Genomic DNA, 14,733 nt, shown 5'->3' on the forward strand with positions numbered 1-14,733 from the left:
CATGAGTGTCTTGAGAATTAAGATGACAGATAGGTTGATAGAAAGATACTAAGTTCTGGATACTAAGTTTCCCTTTCCTTTTACCCCATTTATTGGCTAACTTTTATATTACTAGCAGTGAAGTACAGTGTTATAAAATACTCATTTGTTTATTTGGATATCTGGAAGGCAAAAGACATTCTATATTTTGTGCAAATTATAGTATGGGAATAAGTCTGTGGAAGAACTTTTGCTCAATACATGCTAATATGAAGCAGCTTTTTATTTTCAGTTTGTTCTCCCAGATAGACATTAGTTTGTTCTTTCTCTTTTCCTGATTTGAAAGGCAAAACGAAGCCAACATTCATTCGTTGTTTGTGTAGAGCAGTGGTCTCCTCCAGAATTTATTAAAGGGCCACAAGTGTATCTGCCTGTTAAAAAGTTAAATGATCTCCACTGAATTTGAGTCTGTCTTTATATGCTATGCATATCTTTCTTTAAAAATGAGTTTTGCTAAAAATAGAACTACCGTAAGACCCAGCAGTCCCACTACTGGGCATATACCCTGAGAAAACCATAATTCAAAAAAGAGTCATGTACCACAATGTTCATTGCAGCACTGTTTACAATAGGCAGGACATGGAAGCAACCTAAGTGTCCATCGACAGATGAATGGTTAAAGAAGATGTGGTACATATATACAATGGAATATTACTCAGCCATAAAAAGGAACGAAATTGAGTTATTTGTAGTGAGGTGGATGGACTGAGAGTCTGTCATACAGAGTGAAGTAAGTCAGAAAGAGAAAAACAAATACTGTATGCTGACACATATATATGGAATCTCAAAAAAAAAAAAAAAAGGTTCTGACTAACCTAGGGGCAGGACAGGAATAAAGATGCAGACGTAGAGAATGGACTTGAGGACCCGGGGAGGGGGAAGGGTAAGCTGGGACAAAGTGAGAGAGTGGCATGGACATATATGCACTCCCAAATGTAAAATAGATAGCTAGTGGGAAGCAGCGGCATAGCACAGGGAGATCAGCTCGGTGCTTTGTGACCACCTAGAGGGGTGGGATAGGGAGGGTGGTAGGAGGGAGACACAAGAGGGAGGGGATATGGGGATATATGTATATGTATAGCTGATTCACTTTGTTATACAGCAGAAACTAACAACATTGTAAAGCAATTATACTCCAATAAGGATGTTTAAAAAAAAAGAGTTTTAAATTTTTGTAACTATCACTGCGGATACAGAACAGTTCTGTCACCCCCAAAACCCACATGTCCCACGTTGTCACATTTTTTCCCCGACATCTAACCCCGGACGACCGCTATCTTGTTCTCTGTTGGTATACTTTTGATTTTTCCAGAATGTCATATAAATGGACTTACATTGTCCACTTATATTGCTTTTTAAGACTGGCTTCTTTCATTCAGCTTCATGTCCTTGAGATTCCTCTAAGTTATCAAGTCTCCCTTATTGCTGAGTAGTATTCCATTGTATGGGTGAACCAGTTTATCTAGTCACCTATTAGAGTTCACTTGGATTATTGCAATTATTTTTAAAAAATATTACATTGTGTAAGTTTGTCCTGATTTTCAAAGTAGAAAAAATATACTAATCAAGGAAAAATGGGGAAAAAAAAATTCCTGCCCAAACAGAACCTCTATTAACATTCAGGTGTATTTCTTTACATTCTTTTTCCTGTGCGTGGAGTTTTTTGGCTTGTGGTTATATTTACATAGCTGCGATTCTTCATAAATTGCTTTTTTTTTCATGTTTTAATTCTGATGTGTATGTATGACATAAACAGTTTAAAAAGATTATAAAGTAAACACTAGTGTAACCATCCAAGTTAAGACCCTTCCTTCCCTTTACCTAGAGCAATCACTATCCTAACTTTTGTGATAGTCATTCGCTTCTTTGCTTCATAGTTGTCCAACCTGTGTATATTCTTTAGATAATATAATTTAGTTTTGACTCTTTTTGAACTTTGTGGCCTCCTTTTTTTGTTCTGTTTACTATTGTAAGTATTCTAGCTCTATTATTATAAATCTTCATAAAGATGCCTTTTAGCTGCGTAGTATTCTGCTGAGTGATTGTGCTGTACTTTATGTGGCCATTTCCCAATTTGGGTTGTTTCTAATTTTCACTATTGGAAATAATGCTTTGTGTAGAAGTAATATCTTTCTACATGAATCCATTCTTGTATTTAGAATTATTTCTTTTGGATAGTATTGTAAATAAAAGAGTTTGAAATTTTAAGGTTCTGAAAAATGTTGCTAAATTCTTTACCAATTCGTACCACAATGAAGCCTTACTGTTCCTGGGCCAGCATTGAGGGTTTTCCGCATCTCCCCCAAGTAAAAACACCTCAGGGAATTTAATGGTTGAAAAACCATCTTATCTCGTCTTTCTGAGTTTGATTGGTTCTATGTTTCCTAATTGGTTTCCTTTTTTGTTGATTTTGCTTGAGTTTATGTTTTCGGGTAAATCAGCTTCTTAAGTGATGGTCAGTGTAGCCTTGTGATCAATTCTTTTATTTTTTTTCAGATGTAGGTGCAAGAAACTACAGGCATCTCTGTGCTGTTTATTACAACAAGAATCCTGGGTTCGAGATAATCCATGGGCTTCTGGACAGACTCATGCAGCTACTTGATGTGCCTCCTGGCGAAAAGAAGGGAGGATATGTGATCAAAGCATCAGAAGGTGAGACAGATCAGCTGAGTCAAGAGTCAATGATCCCATAATGAAGGGGCGAAGCCCTATTTGTGATAAAGTGTTTTTGGTTTTGATTTAGGGGGGAGGTGAGTGAGAGAGCTTCATATCAATTAATTGTCAGTATTTTCTAGAAATATCCTTTTTCCCTCCAGTATTTTGAGAAGATGCTTTTCAGAGCTCCTGTAGTGCCACACATTATACTTTTGTTCCAGCTGAGTGCTGGTAACCCCTAGTTACTGGCACCATCAAGTCGTGGTCAACCCACAATCCAAACTGCAAGCTGAGAGAACCAGAACTCATGACTTGTGCTCAGAGCCTCCTGCCTGAAGCCTTTAAGGCAAAAGAGGAAAAAAGAGAGACATTGAAAATTAGGCTAACTAAATTGTATATATACTCCTAAAATGCTAGTTTCTTGTTGTCTGAGGAATCCTGAAATTTTTGCTTTTCATATCCCTATAGCTTGAATCGATATTAGATAAGAGATCCACAGACAACTTGAAAGAAACATTTTACCACTTTATTTCCACTGTTTACCTGACAATTTTATAACTTTATCTGGCATCTTAAATTTCTATTGGAACGTTCACTTTTTTCAAAGTGTTATTTAGCAGTACTTATACTGGTGTGAGGTTTGGGGGGACATATTTTTGTTTTCCCCTAGTTGTGTTTTTCTTAGTCCTCAGAGATGGTTTTTTATTATTGTTTCAATTTTTTTTTTTAATTTGGAAAGTTCTTTGAAAATGCAGTAACCCTAAATATATGGCCTTTTTAGGTTGAAGATTTGTGGAGTTATCTTTTTTTTATAAAATTGAGAGATTAAATATTGCAGGGAGTTATCATTTTCTACCACATCTCTCATTAGTAACCATTCAGTGAAGATATGTGTGATGCTTATAGAGTTTTAGAGTGTTGGAACTGGGTCTTAGAGTTCATCAAGTCCAGTTCCCTGATTTGACAAGTGAAGAAGCCAAGGATAGGCAAGCCAAGTGAGTTGGGCTGGGTCACACATGGGGACCCCAGGGCGCCTGCCTCCCACTGTTCTTTCCACAAGACCAAGTTGCCTGTCTTTATAGTGGCTTTACATTACTCATTCACCAGTTGACTATTCTAGAATTTCTGCTTTAAGATCTGGTCATCCAAGTTAATGGCAGCCTGAAAGCTGATGTGACACATTTTTTTTAACCTTCTATACAGAGTCTTTTCTCAGAAATTTTACTTCATATAGAGATTAGCTGAATAAAAATCTGTTTCCTGAAACAGATTATGTCATATATATGAGATATAATTTTTTTTCTTACTGGAAAGGTTGCAGAGAGCTGAAATGGTAAATTGGAGCATAATTTGTTGTGGATATGATACTTTTATATGTAACTTTTATATTAATGATGTTTCTATAAGCCATAAACCAGTGTCTTAATATAATGACTCTTCTGCCTCAGTAAGTTCCTTAGACATATTTCTCAGAAGCCTCTAAGTTCCCCTGTCATGAGACAGGCTTCAAGAAGACAGAATAAGTAGGACACAGATCCTGCTGTCAAGGAACCTACAGGGGGAATGACCACTGCATACCAGCTTTCACAATAAGCTGCTAAGACGAGTGCCTTGAAGTTTCCAAAGAGGGAGATGGTGCGGTTTCTTAAGAGCATATGGGAAAGCGTTAGTGAGTTTCTGGAAAGTGACATAGGCCTTCGAAGGAAGAGGTGGGAGACAGGGGAAGCAAGGCAGACCACCAGAGCAAAGGCAAAAAATGATGGGAAACATAGCCTAGTGCAGTTTGGTTTGACTACAGGGTGAGGAAGAAGCTTGGGACTACATTTAGAGTCCTGAGTGCTAGAATAAGGAGTTGTAGCTAATTAGCTGGAAAATATTGAAGCTGCTGCTGCTTTTTTTTTTTTTCCTTAAGTGAGTTATGTGATTAGATCTGTACTTTGAAGGAATTAATCTGGCAGCATTATGTAGGTTGGGCGGCATGGAGAGTAGAGGGGAAGAGAATGGTTGAAAGGTGTTATAGTGAGAATAAGGGCTTGACTTTGAATGTTGGCCAAGGCTATACCGAGGAGAAGACTGATTTAAGAAACTTTATGAAGGTAGAAGCTGCAGCATTCAGCATTTGGAAAAGTTCCACTTGGAACCTTGTGTGCCACTCGGAACCTTTTATGATACAGCTCATATGTGTTGATCTTTTTTTTAAGTTCTATTTTCATCATTCTAAACCTATGATATTATAATTTTAATCCTTTTATATTTTAGCACCAAAACAATATAATACTTAGTACTTAATTTCCCTAATATGTAAATGTCTATCATTTTGGCTTGGAGTGTGTGTGTGGGTGTGGGGGGGTGTGTGTGTGTGTGTGTGTGTGTTTTCAAATTAGAAAATACATTCATAAATTGTAACCACTTACGATGTGGTTGTAGGTCTTCATGTTCAGTTTTTTAGGCCAAATTGTTACTGGTGTTTGATTTTGTATGAGGACAGAGGCCATCTTGTGTTTACTTTTGAATTTACTTTGGCTCTCATAATAGAATATTGTAATGTTATATTTTAATTATCTGTTTTGATTACATAATGACAAATATGATTACCTTTTTTTTAATGGTTAAAGAAACCAAGACCTAAAGAAGTGGCTTGTCAAAATAAGTCAGCAGTAAAGTTGGTATAAGTTCTTCATCTAAAATTTAATAGATATATAATATGTGTGTGTATATATATATATATCTCCTAAGTAAATCCCTACACAGGAATTTGGTTGCTGGGGTGTGTTTAGCTACATCGTTTCCTCAGATTTATTGTTATTTTGCATAAAGCTTTTTCTGCTTCAAGAAAAGATCTTCAGAGTATCAAAAAAGTCAAGAAGAAACAGATTAAGAGCTACCATTTCCTGCCATTCTTAATTAACTGAGTTGTCTTCTATTACTCTGGCATATGGTTTACCTTTTAATAATTAAAAGTCCGTGGTGGCTTTGCCATTATAATTGAGCTAAGTCTGTTCACCAGAGAGTCTTGCTAATGTCAGTTCATTGGCAGATATACCTAATCTCTCTCTGTCCTTTCTAATGAACACCACTGACTTCCTTTTGTGCCACTTTGTTTGGTGGTAGAGAGTGGAACAGAACTTGATTCCCTTTTGAGAAACTTGGCCCTGTCCACTGTGAGAGAAACCTGGAAACTCGTCTCATTGATCATCACATTGATCTCAGGGAGTTCTGTTGACATTGGCATGTAACCTGGCTTCTCATGCAGACAGCAGCCCTCTGCAGCCTGTGGATCTCTGAGAAGCACTCCCAAGTCCTGTGACTGCAGCCACAATTAGAAGCCATGGTCACTTAGTCTCACAGAGTTTTTATTTGCTGAGCGCCCTTGCAATTAAGAACACAAGGTGAGCTAGAATGCCAAACTGCTGATAGAATAAGGGCAGTCGTTGAGTAGAAAAAAGAAAGAAGAACCTTTAACTTTTTAACAGACTGTAGAGCGTTTTGAGCACTTGGAACAATTCATCATGTTTTAGTGGCATTTGATCGGATCATTACAGCATATGTATGCACTTTTTTTCAGACTTCTTCCCCTTTGTTTTTGTGGTTTGTTGCAAACTAAATTATGTATGTTAAAATGCATTTATCCTTTTCAAAACCACTTCTGGGCAAGGAAAATTTGCAGCATTTTTGTGTTTAGAACAGTTATGTGGTTCCTGGGCAAATCAGTGGCGAAAATAATTTCTTAGGGAAGGTAGTAGGCTTTGTGCGATTGGCTGCACTGACTTGAGTGTGTATTTTTTCCCCTTGAATTTGTTACTATTTCAGTTTTGTTTATTCACAAATCTATGGAAAATGTCAGTTTAACCTGAGACAAGATTCCTGATGGAAAAACAGAAGTTTTAGTACTTTTAGTTTTGACAATTCTAATTTTCATGCTGCTCAGAATTCATTTTGTGAAATGAAAAATAACCTTGTAAGTAATAGGCACATTTAATCCTGCACCATATGTACCCACAGAGGTTATTTAGATGCCTTCTGTTACAGCATCACCTAATGATCATTGACTTGACCTGTAGGTCATGACCTTTTTCCTCTTTCAGGACACCTGTGAAAGATTTCAGATGCTAAAAAGTGCGGGTGAAATTGTGATGTCTCCCCGGCCTTCACACTGGTTTTTAGTGTAACATGAGCTTGGAAATATATGAGAAGAATATGTATTGAACAGCTTGCTGGAGTAAAGGAGCCGTTTATGGTCTGATTTACACAAAAAGTCTAGGCTGGAAAAAAGGGGGATCTGTATAGTGTCTCCACATTTTTAGTTACCATCAGCAAAGACATGACTCTGTTAAGGCACCACATTGAAAAGAAAAAAAGTTTGGAAGTTAATAAGCTTCTGACCTTATTACTCTGTGTAAAAAATGTCCTTAATCCTCTGATTCTCTGGTGTTTTTCGGTGTTTGAGGCAAGCTTTCAAATACTACAATTTTTGTTACCTTCTTTGAAGGCTTTATTAAGAGCAGTATTAAACACATCTGCAGTGATCACCACATGTCAAAACAGCGGGATGACATGGGGCCACAGTGCCCAGTAGAGCCTCCGCAGCTATCACGATTCGCGTAGCCCTGTGTTGTTCTCGAGTGTGTTTTATTTCCTTGCCTCACTCTCTCTCATATGTATGAGGCAAAGTTCTCTCCACTCATGCTCACCACCTCGTGCTTTTGGTGTGCCTTGGTACCCACTTGACGTTTCAGTACTCAGTGCTGGAGTGCGTGTTCACAGCACGTCCCACTTGAATGACTTAGCTCACATTCCCATCTGATAGGTCTTGTAACACAGTATTTCTCAACTTCTTTTTTTTTCTTTTTTTTTTTTTGCGGTACGCGGCCCTCTCACTGTTGTGGCCTCTCCCGTTGCGGAGCATAGGCTCCAGACGCGCAGGCTCAGTGGCCATGGCTCACGGGCCCAGCCGCTCCACGGCATGTGAGATCCTCCCGGACCAGGGCACGAACCCGCATCCCCTGCATCGGCAGGCGGACTCCCAACCACTGCGCCACCAGGGAAGCCCTTAGTGTTCTTTAGGTCCATCCGTGTTGCTGCAAATGGCATTATTTCATTCTTTTTATGGCTGAGCAGTATTCCACTGAATTTATATGTCACATCTTCTTTATGCATTCATCTGTTGATGGACATGTAGGTTGCTTCCATGTCTTGGCTGTTGTAAATAGTGCCGCTGTGAACATTGGGGTGCATGTATCTTTTCAAATTAGAGCTTTCATCTTTTCTGGATATATGACTAGGAGTGGGATTGCTGGATTATGTGGTAATTCTATTTTTAGTTTTTTAAGAAACCTCCATACTGTTTTCCATAGTGGCTGCACCAATTTATATTCCCACAGTATAACAGTGTAGGAAGGTTCCCTTTTCTACACACTCTCTCCAACATTTATTATTTGTAAACTTTTTTTTTTTCCTGCGGTACGCGGGCCTCTCACTGTTGTGGCCTCTCCCGTTGCGGAGCACAGGCTCTGGTTGCGCAGGCCCAGTGGCCATGACCCACGGGCCCAGCCGCTCCGCGGCATGTGGGATCCTCCCGGACCGGGGCACGAACCCGTGTCCCCTGCATCAGCAGGCGGACTCTCAACCACTGCGCCACCAGGGAAGCCCCATTTGTAGACTTTTTGATGATGGCCATTCTGACCGGTGTGAGGTGATACCTCACTGTAGTTTTGATTTGCATTTCTCTGCTCATTAGCAATGTTGAGCATCTTTTCATGTGCCTGTCGCCCGTCTGTATGTCTTTTTTGGAGAAGTGTCTATTTGGGTCTTCTGTCCATTTTTTGTTTGGGTTATTCATTTTTTTTGTTTTTGTTGTTATTGAGTTGCATGAGCTTTTTGTATATATTGGAAATTAATCCCTTGTCAGTCTCATTGTTTGCAAATATTTTCTCCCAGTCCGTAGGTTGTCTTTTCATTTTGTCTATGGTTTCCTTTGCTGTGCAAAGGCTTCTGAGTTCGATTAGGTCCCATTTGTTTATTTTTGCTTTTGTTTCCATTACTCTAGGAGATGGATCCAAAAAATACTGCTGGGATTTATGTCAGAGTGTTCTGCCTATGTTTTCCTCTAGGAGTTTTATAGTATCCAGGCTTACATTTAGGTCTTTAATCCATTTTGAGTTTATTTTTGTCTATGGTGTTAGAGAGTGTTCTAATTTAATTGTTTTAACGTAGCTATCCAGTTTTCTCAGTGTCACTTATTGAAGAGACTGTCTTTTCTCCATTGTATGTTTTTGCCTCCTTTGTTTGTTTGTTTGTTTATTTATTTTTGCGGTATGCGGGCCTCTCACTGCTGTGGCCTCTCCCATTGCGGAGCACAGGCTCCGGATGCGCAGGCTCAGCAGCCATGGCTCACGGGCCCAGCAGCTCCGCGGCATGTGGGATCTTCCCGGACCGGGGCACGAACCCGCGTCCCCTGCATCAGCAGGCAGACTTTCAACCACTGTGCCACCAGGGAAGCCCTTGCCTCCTTTATTAAAGATTAATTGACCGTAGGTGTGTGAGTTTATTTCTGGGGTCTCTGTGCTGTTCCATTGATCCATATGTCTGTTTTTGTGCCAGCACCACGCTGTTTTGTTTACTGTAGCTTTGTGTTATTGTCTGAATGCACTACTCAGTTCTGATCTTACATATGTAAGTTTGGTTTTCCTCAGGGAGGAGCAGCTTTACATGTTGGCAGCACCCTGGTTTTGGCACACTGGTGCGCTGCACCGACCACTCTCCTCTGAATTTCTAGAGAATGATGTGTTCTGGTACACTAAATATTAACCCTCTAAACATTCAATTCAGTTTTAATCCAGAAGGATTAAAAGTATGGATGGGTGGAGAGAAAAAGAGGTACACATATTGAATACATTTCTAGGTAGGGTTGATAAATAAGTGCTTCTATCTGAAAAAGGTGCTTTTCCCCTTGAGGTATTCACATTTAGTATTTCCTTTTCTTTAAAGGTGTAGGACGAGGGCAATAATTTTTACCCCCTCCCCTTTTTTTTGAGAATTGATGGAAGAAACACCTACAATGTAAACCCCATTTTATTAACTTTAAAAGTTTGAAACAGTTACAAGCTTATTAAAACAGATGCAGGACAAAAAACTTTCCTGAACTGTTTGAGAATAAATTGCCAACCTGTACCCCTTAATACATTAGTGTGTATTTCTTACAAACAAGGACATTGTCCTACATAACCAAAATATAATCGTCAAAACCAGGAAAATATTATTCACGTTAATGTTGACCCCATCTAATCCTTTTACCCTGGGCAAGTTTTATCAGTTATCCTTTATATCAAAGAATCACTTATTGCCTTTAGCTGTCATGTCTCATTGGCCTCCTTCTGGAAAGTTCTAGAATAGTCTCTCCTTGACTTTCATGACCCTGACACTTTTGGAGATTACAGGCCAGTTATTTTGTAGTGTGTTCCTCAATTTGGGGTTTTCTAGATTCAAGTTAGGCAACTTTGGAGGAATGTTGCAGAAGTAACGCTCTCTTCTCAATGCATCCTATCAGTGGCACCCGATTTCCACTTATCGCTGATAATGTTCACTTAATCACCTGATCAAACTAGCGTCTCCTAGGCTTCTTTACTGTCAAGGTACTCCTTTCTCCATTATCATCAATAAACATTTTGTGGGGAGGAACTTTGAAATTATGTAAATGTTCTGTTCCTAATCAATCCTCCTATTCGTTTATATATCTTAGTATGGATTCATTATTTCCTGTTTTATTCAGTGTATCTTAATCCATTATTCTGATTTTCACGTTGTCCTCACTTTGGCCAGTGGGAGTCCCTTCAGGCTGGCTTCTGTATCCTTTTAACATGTTCCTGTTATTCTTTATTATTATTAGCACTCTCTTGCTTTGGGCACAAGAAGATATTCAAGGCTTATCTTGATCTTTCCATTGTCCCATTTCTCCATCCTGGTTCCTTTTAGTGGGGAATGGTGTCTACAAGTCCAAATGTAGGGTTCTAGTTGCGCACAGATACATACATATACTAACTTACTCCTATATCTATACGTATTTTAAAGACCATAAGCCCACAGCAATACCTCCATTCCAGTCCAACACCTTAGGGTTCATTCCAGTTTTCTCCCCTTCTGTATTTGTACCTCACTCCTCCAACAGTGAGAAACCTGGTTCCCATGATTCATAATTTATTCACTTAGTTGCTCATTGCTCCTGTTGGTAACTAAACTCCATCTTGTCCCCTGCGTGTCTGCCCTGCCCATCACTCACTCTCAGTCTCTGCCCCCTCGGGGCTGTTCCCCTCTCACCTGTGCATGCCCTCCCTGCCCCCTTTAGCTCTGACACCCAGTGCCCACATTTGAGTGAGAGGATTTCTTCCTTCCTCAGCCCCTTTAGGGCTGGATTATTCTGGAAGGGAAGGAGAAGACTTTTTAAGTCTTGAGAAGCTTTTATTGGTAGGGAGGTTCTTACTAAAATGAAAGGGAGAAAATAGTTGTATATGGTGATGCTTTTTTGGATGTGGGTGATAATATAGGAAATATATTTCTGGGCTCATCTTATATAGTTTCTGCCTCAGACCTGGAATCAGCTATATTGCCAAGTGGCCCTGGTTCCTTTTAGTGCGAAATCAAAGTTAGATCACAATCTAGGTGCTAAGGTTGCTCATTGCTACTGAGTGAGTCATTGTTTCTAGGACTTTTTAGTACACAGAGGAAAACCTTTTAAAAAAATTTTTTTTTTTTTTTTTTAACGAAAAAGCCTTGAGTTCATATGGGTGGTTCCAATTTATATTCAGGATTAGAGGATTTTTACTTAATATGTTTGTCTTTATAGTTAGCTCTTTTTCTTTACATTGAAAATCTTGGTTCCTAATGAATTTACATTATTACCTATTTATCCATCTTTGTTTCAAAATATCAATATTATTGCTAATAACATGATTGTTAGAAACAGTTTAAGCTTTATCTTCAGTTCTTTTTGTACTTAGAAAATATTCTACAAAATAAAGTACATTTTGACCAACATATTCCCAGTATTTCTTTTTATCAGGCAAGACTGTAGAAGCCTTAAATAACTAATGCTTGCACTGATTTTTAAAAATATTATATTAATTCACAGTCTGCTTTGTTTAAAGATTAGAAATGCATATTTTACTGTGGACTTTGGGGCAGTGGTGGGGAGGCAGAACCTTAATCGAACATCCATTAGGTATCTGTCTTCTCTGGAGTTTCTTTCATCTGCCAGCACATCTTTTCCCTCCCCGTTATGCTGCCTTAAGAGAGACAGCCTTCAGTATATTACAACATTGCAGGAATCCCACAGATTGACATTCATTTAAAGCATCCCTGCTACTTTTATATAAATGATAGGCAGACCATCTGACTTCACTGAGGTCCCAGTTGTGGTTTTGATCTTGATGGATTATTTTGCTTTACGTTAGTGTTCAATAGCTTGGCCTAATCTCCACCTGCTTGAGAAATAAATGCCAATAGTCGCTTGGGTGAGGGCAACCCATCCCCCTCCTGGAAATACCTCTGAGCACCTGCTGGCCCTGGTGGGTCATGGGTCAGGAACGTTGTCTTCCTGCCGAGGGTTCTTCTAGGCCAAATAGGCCACATACAAGGCCGGCAGCTCGCCTTCAGTCCCCAGCCCTCCACACTTGCAGCCTTGCAGCCTTGTGTCTTAGTTGTTCCTTCTTCCACTCCTCCCCCTTCAGGACCCTGTACTCTCATTGTTCCCATTTTGCCCTTTTTAAAAAACTTTTCTTTTCAGGAAAGCATCTGACTTGAAGTTCAGTTGATACATATCAGTGTGAACTTAAGAGATGCTTTAATTTTTGGCATTCTTTCTTATTGTGAAAGGAAAAAAATTTGGTTCCTTTATGAAAATGTCAGGTTATTAGCTTTAAAAAGGGTGGGGCAAATTTAGTGGAATAGAAAAACCTCTCCATCTTCTGAAACCACACCCAGTTGACAGCCACACACACACACTTCCTTATGTAAAAAGAGCATGTTTGGAAGAGGTGAAAGAAGAAACGTAGGAAACAGCAACATGGCCCAGTATATTAGCAAACAGGCAGACATTAATTACCTGCCTTTCTTTAAACAATAAACCGTGTGACAATAATTTTATTTCTTTTGAATGTTGAAGCCAGCCCATAAAGAGTAAACAGTTGAGCAGAAATATCAGATTAAATGCCTTGCTCTAAATGTCTCCAGAACTTCCTGTTGTCTGTTCTGTGAGACCTGTTTTGATGTGTCCAGTATTCATCAGTAGCTGTTAAATATTTTATCAATGTTGTTTTCGCAGCCACTACACTTTGACACTCTTCTTCCAGAAGGGAAGGGTTTCTGCTTATTCTCTTAATCCCTAAAGGCCCCTAGCTTGTTTGTGAACTGCATTCTCTGAACAAAGATCTCCTCTTGGAATTATTTTCCTGGGCTTTGATGCTTTTTTTTTTTCCACCAGTGGAACTGAAAAAAAAGGTAGTAAGTAGTTGGTACTATGCAAGGGAAAATTTTTAAAAAATCAGTGTTGTACAAAATAAGATCAGTATAATCTTATATTAAGTTTGTGGTTTGTTGGTACTACCATTGCTAGAAGTCCACTCTTTAACATTTTGATATGTAATTGAACTATACAATAATTGGCATTGTTTTACTTGTATGGTACTACCTTTGGCAAAAGGAAGAAACCAAAAAAGAGCAACAAGTAACATATATGTTACAGGAGCCCTATTTATAACAGTGGATAATTGGAAACAACTCCAACATAAAATACTTCAAGAACAATTTGGCAGACTACTACATATAAATATAATGGCATATGATAAACGTGAATTATAAACTAAGTTGAAAAAGCAGATGTTAAGATGGTACAGACTCTAATTAAAATGATAGGGAGGGGCTTCCCTGGTGGCGTCGTGGTTGGGAGTCCGCCTGCCGATGAAGGGGATGCGGGTTCGTGCCCTGGTCCGGGAGGATCCCACATGCCGCGGAGTGGCTGGGCCCGTGAGCCATGGCCACTGAGCCTTCACGTCCGGAGCCTGTGCTCCGCAACGGGAGAGGCCACAGCGGTGAGAGGCCCGCGTACTGCAAAAAAAAAAAAAAAAAAATGATAGGGAAGAATACATTTTGTTGAGCCCTAGGAGGCATGATCAACTGTGATATAGTAACCGTAACTCTTGTGTGTTGGGTCAGGTCCTTCTGTTGTGTTAGCCCATGTGATTTAGGACTTAATTCCTTTATGCCAGTTTGTTCATCTGTAAAATGGGAATGATAATGTCTGTCCTGTCTGTACCACAGTGTTGTTGGGAGAGGCAGATATAAGAAGTTGGGACAGCATTTTGGAATGGGTGATCACTGTCCAGAGTACCCTCTGGGTAGATACTAGGTCTGCCCTTCAGGAAGTCAGCATTATATAAAAGAGTCACAGACTGGGGTTCAGGAAGGAACTGGGTTCTCAGCTCTGCTGTTACCTGGCTGTATGGTTTTCTTAACCTCTTTGGTATCCATTTTCTCATATTAGAAATAAAGGCATGGACAAAATCACTGCCAGGGTCATTTCCAGTTTTAAGATTCTGCGGGAGTTTAAATGGTTCAGAAGCAGTCTCTGCCGCAGGGCAGGGTCTAACGTAGCAGCTCTTTTTCTTCGCCGTTTTAGATGGTGTCACTGTGGTGCTTATTTATCTGTTTAAATTATTCCAGTCTTGTTTCAGGAATCTGGAACTTATTCTTTAAGGATGCCTGTGTTATATGGGATTTTTAAAAATGTAGTTCTGTCTTCCCTGGAAAGCTCTAGGTTTTGTCTATATCATGGTGTGTTAACAATATTGTAGAGCATACTTGGTTATGCCCTAAGGCTAGAGGTTGTCAGTCTTTTTTTTTTTTTTAAAGGTTTTGTTTATTTAATTTTAAACCAGAGGAGGTTTGCAAACATGAAATGGACAGCTTGACCAAAAGTTTGAAAACACTATTCCCTAGGCCTTCTGTGCCTTGGGGCCACACACAGAGGTGTTCACTCTCTGGCCTATG

At 39.3% G+C, this 14,733-nt stretch overlaps 1 protein-coding gene across 2 annotated transcripts in view; it reads left to right on the forward strand.

The window, feature by feature from the left end:
- FARSB (phenylalanyl-tRNA synthetase subunit beta) overlaps nt 1-14,733 on the forward strand; it is a 66,962-nt gene that overhangs the window by 42,549 nt on the left and 9,680 nt on the right. For both annotated transcript variants that reach the window (XM_030836532.3, XM_030836615.3), the window contains exon 16: nt 2,536-2,691. In XM_030836532.3, coding sequence (XP_030692392.1) covers nt 2,536-2,691 — 156 coding nt within the window. The remainder of the gene's footprint in view (nt 1-2,535; nt 2,692-14,733) is intronic.

Source organism: Globicephala melas, chromosome 7 (genome assembly GCF_963455315.2).
Source record: "Globicephala melas chromosome 7, mGloMel1.2, whole genome shotgun sequence".
NCBI classification, from domain to species: Eukaryota; Metazoa; Chordata; class Mammalia; order Artiodactyla; family Delphinidae; genus Globicephala; species Globicephala melas.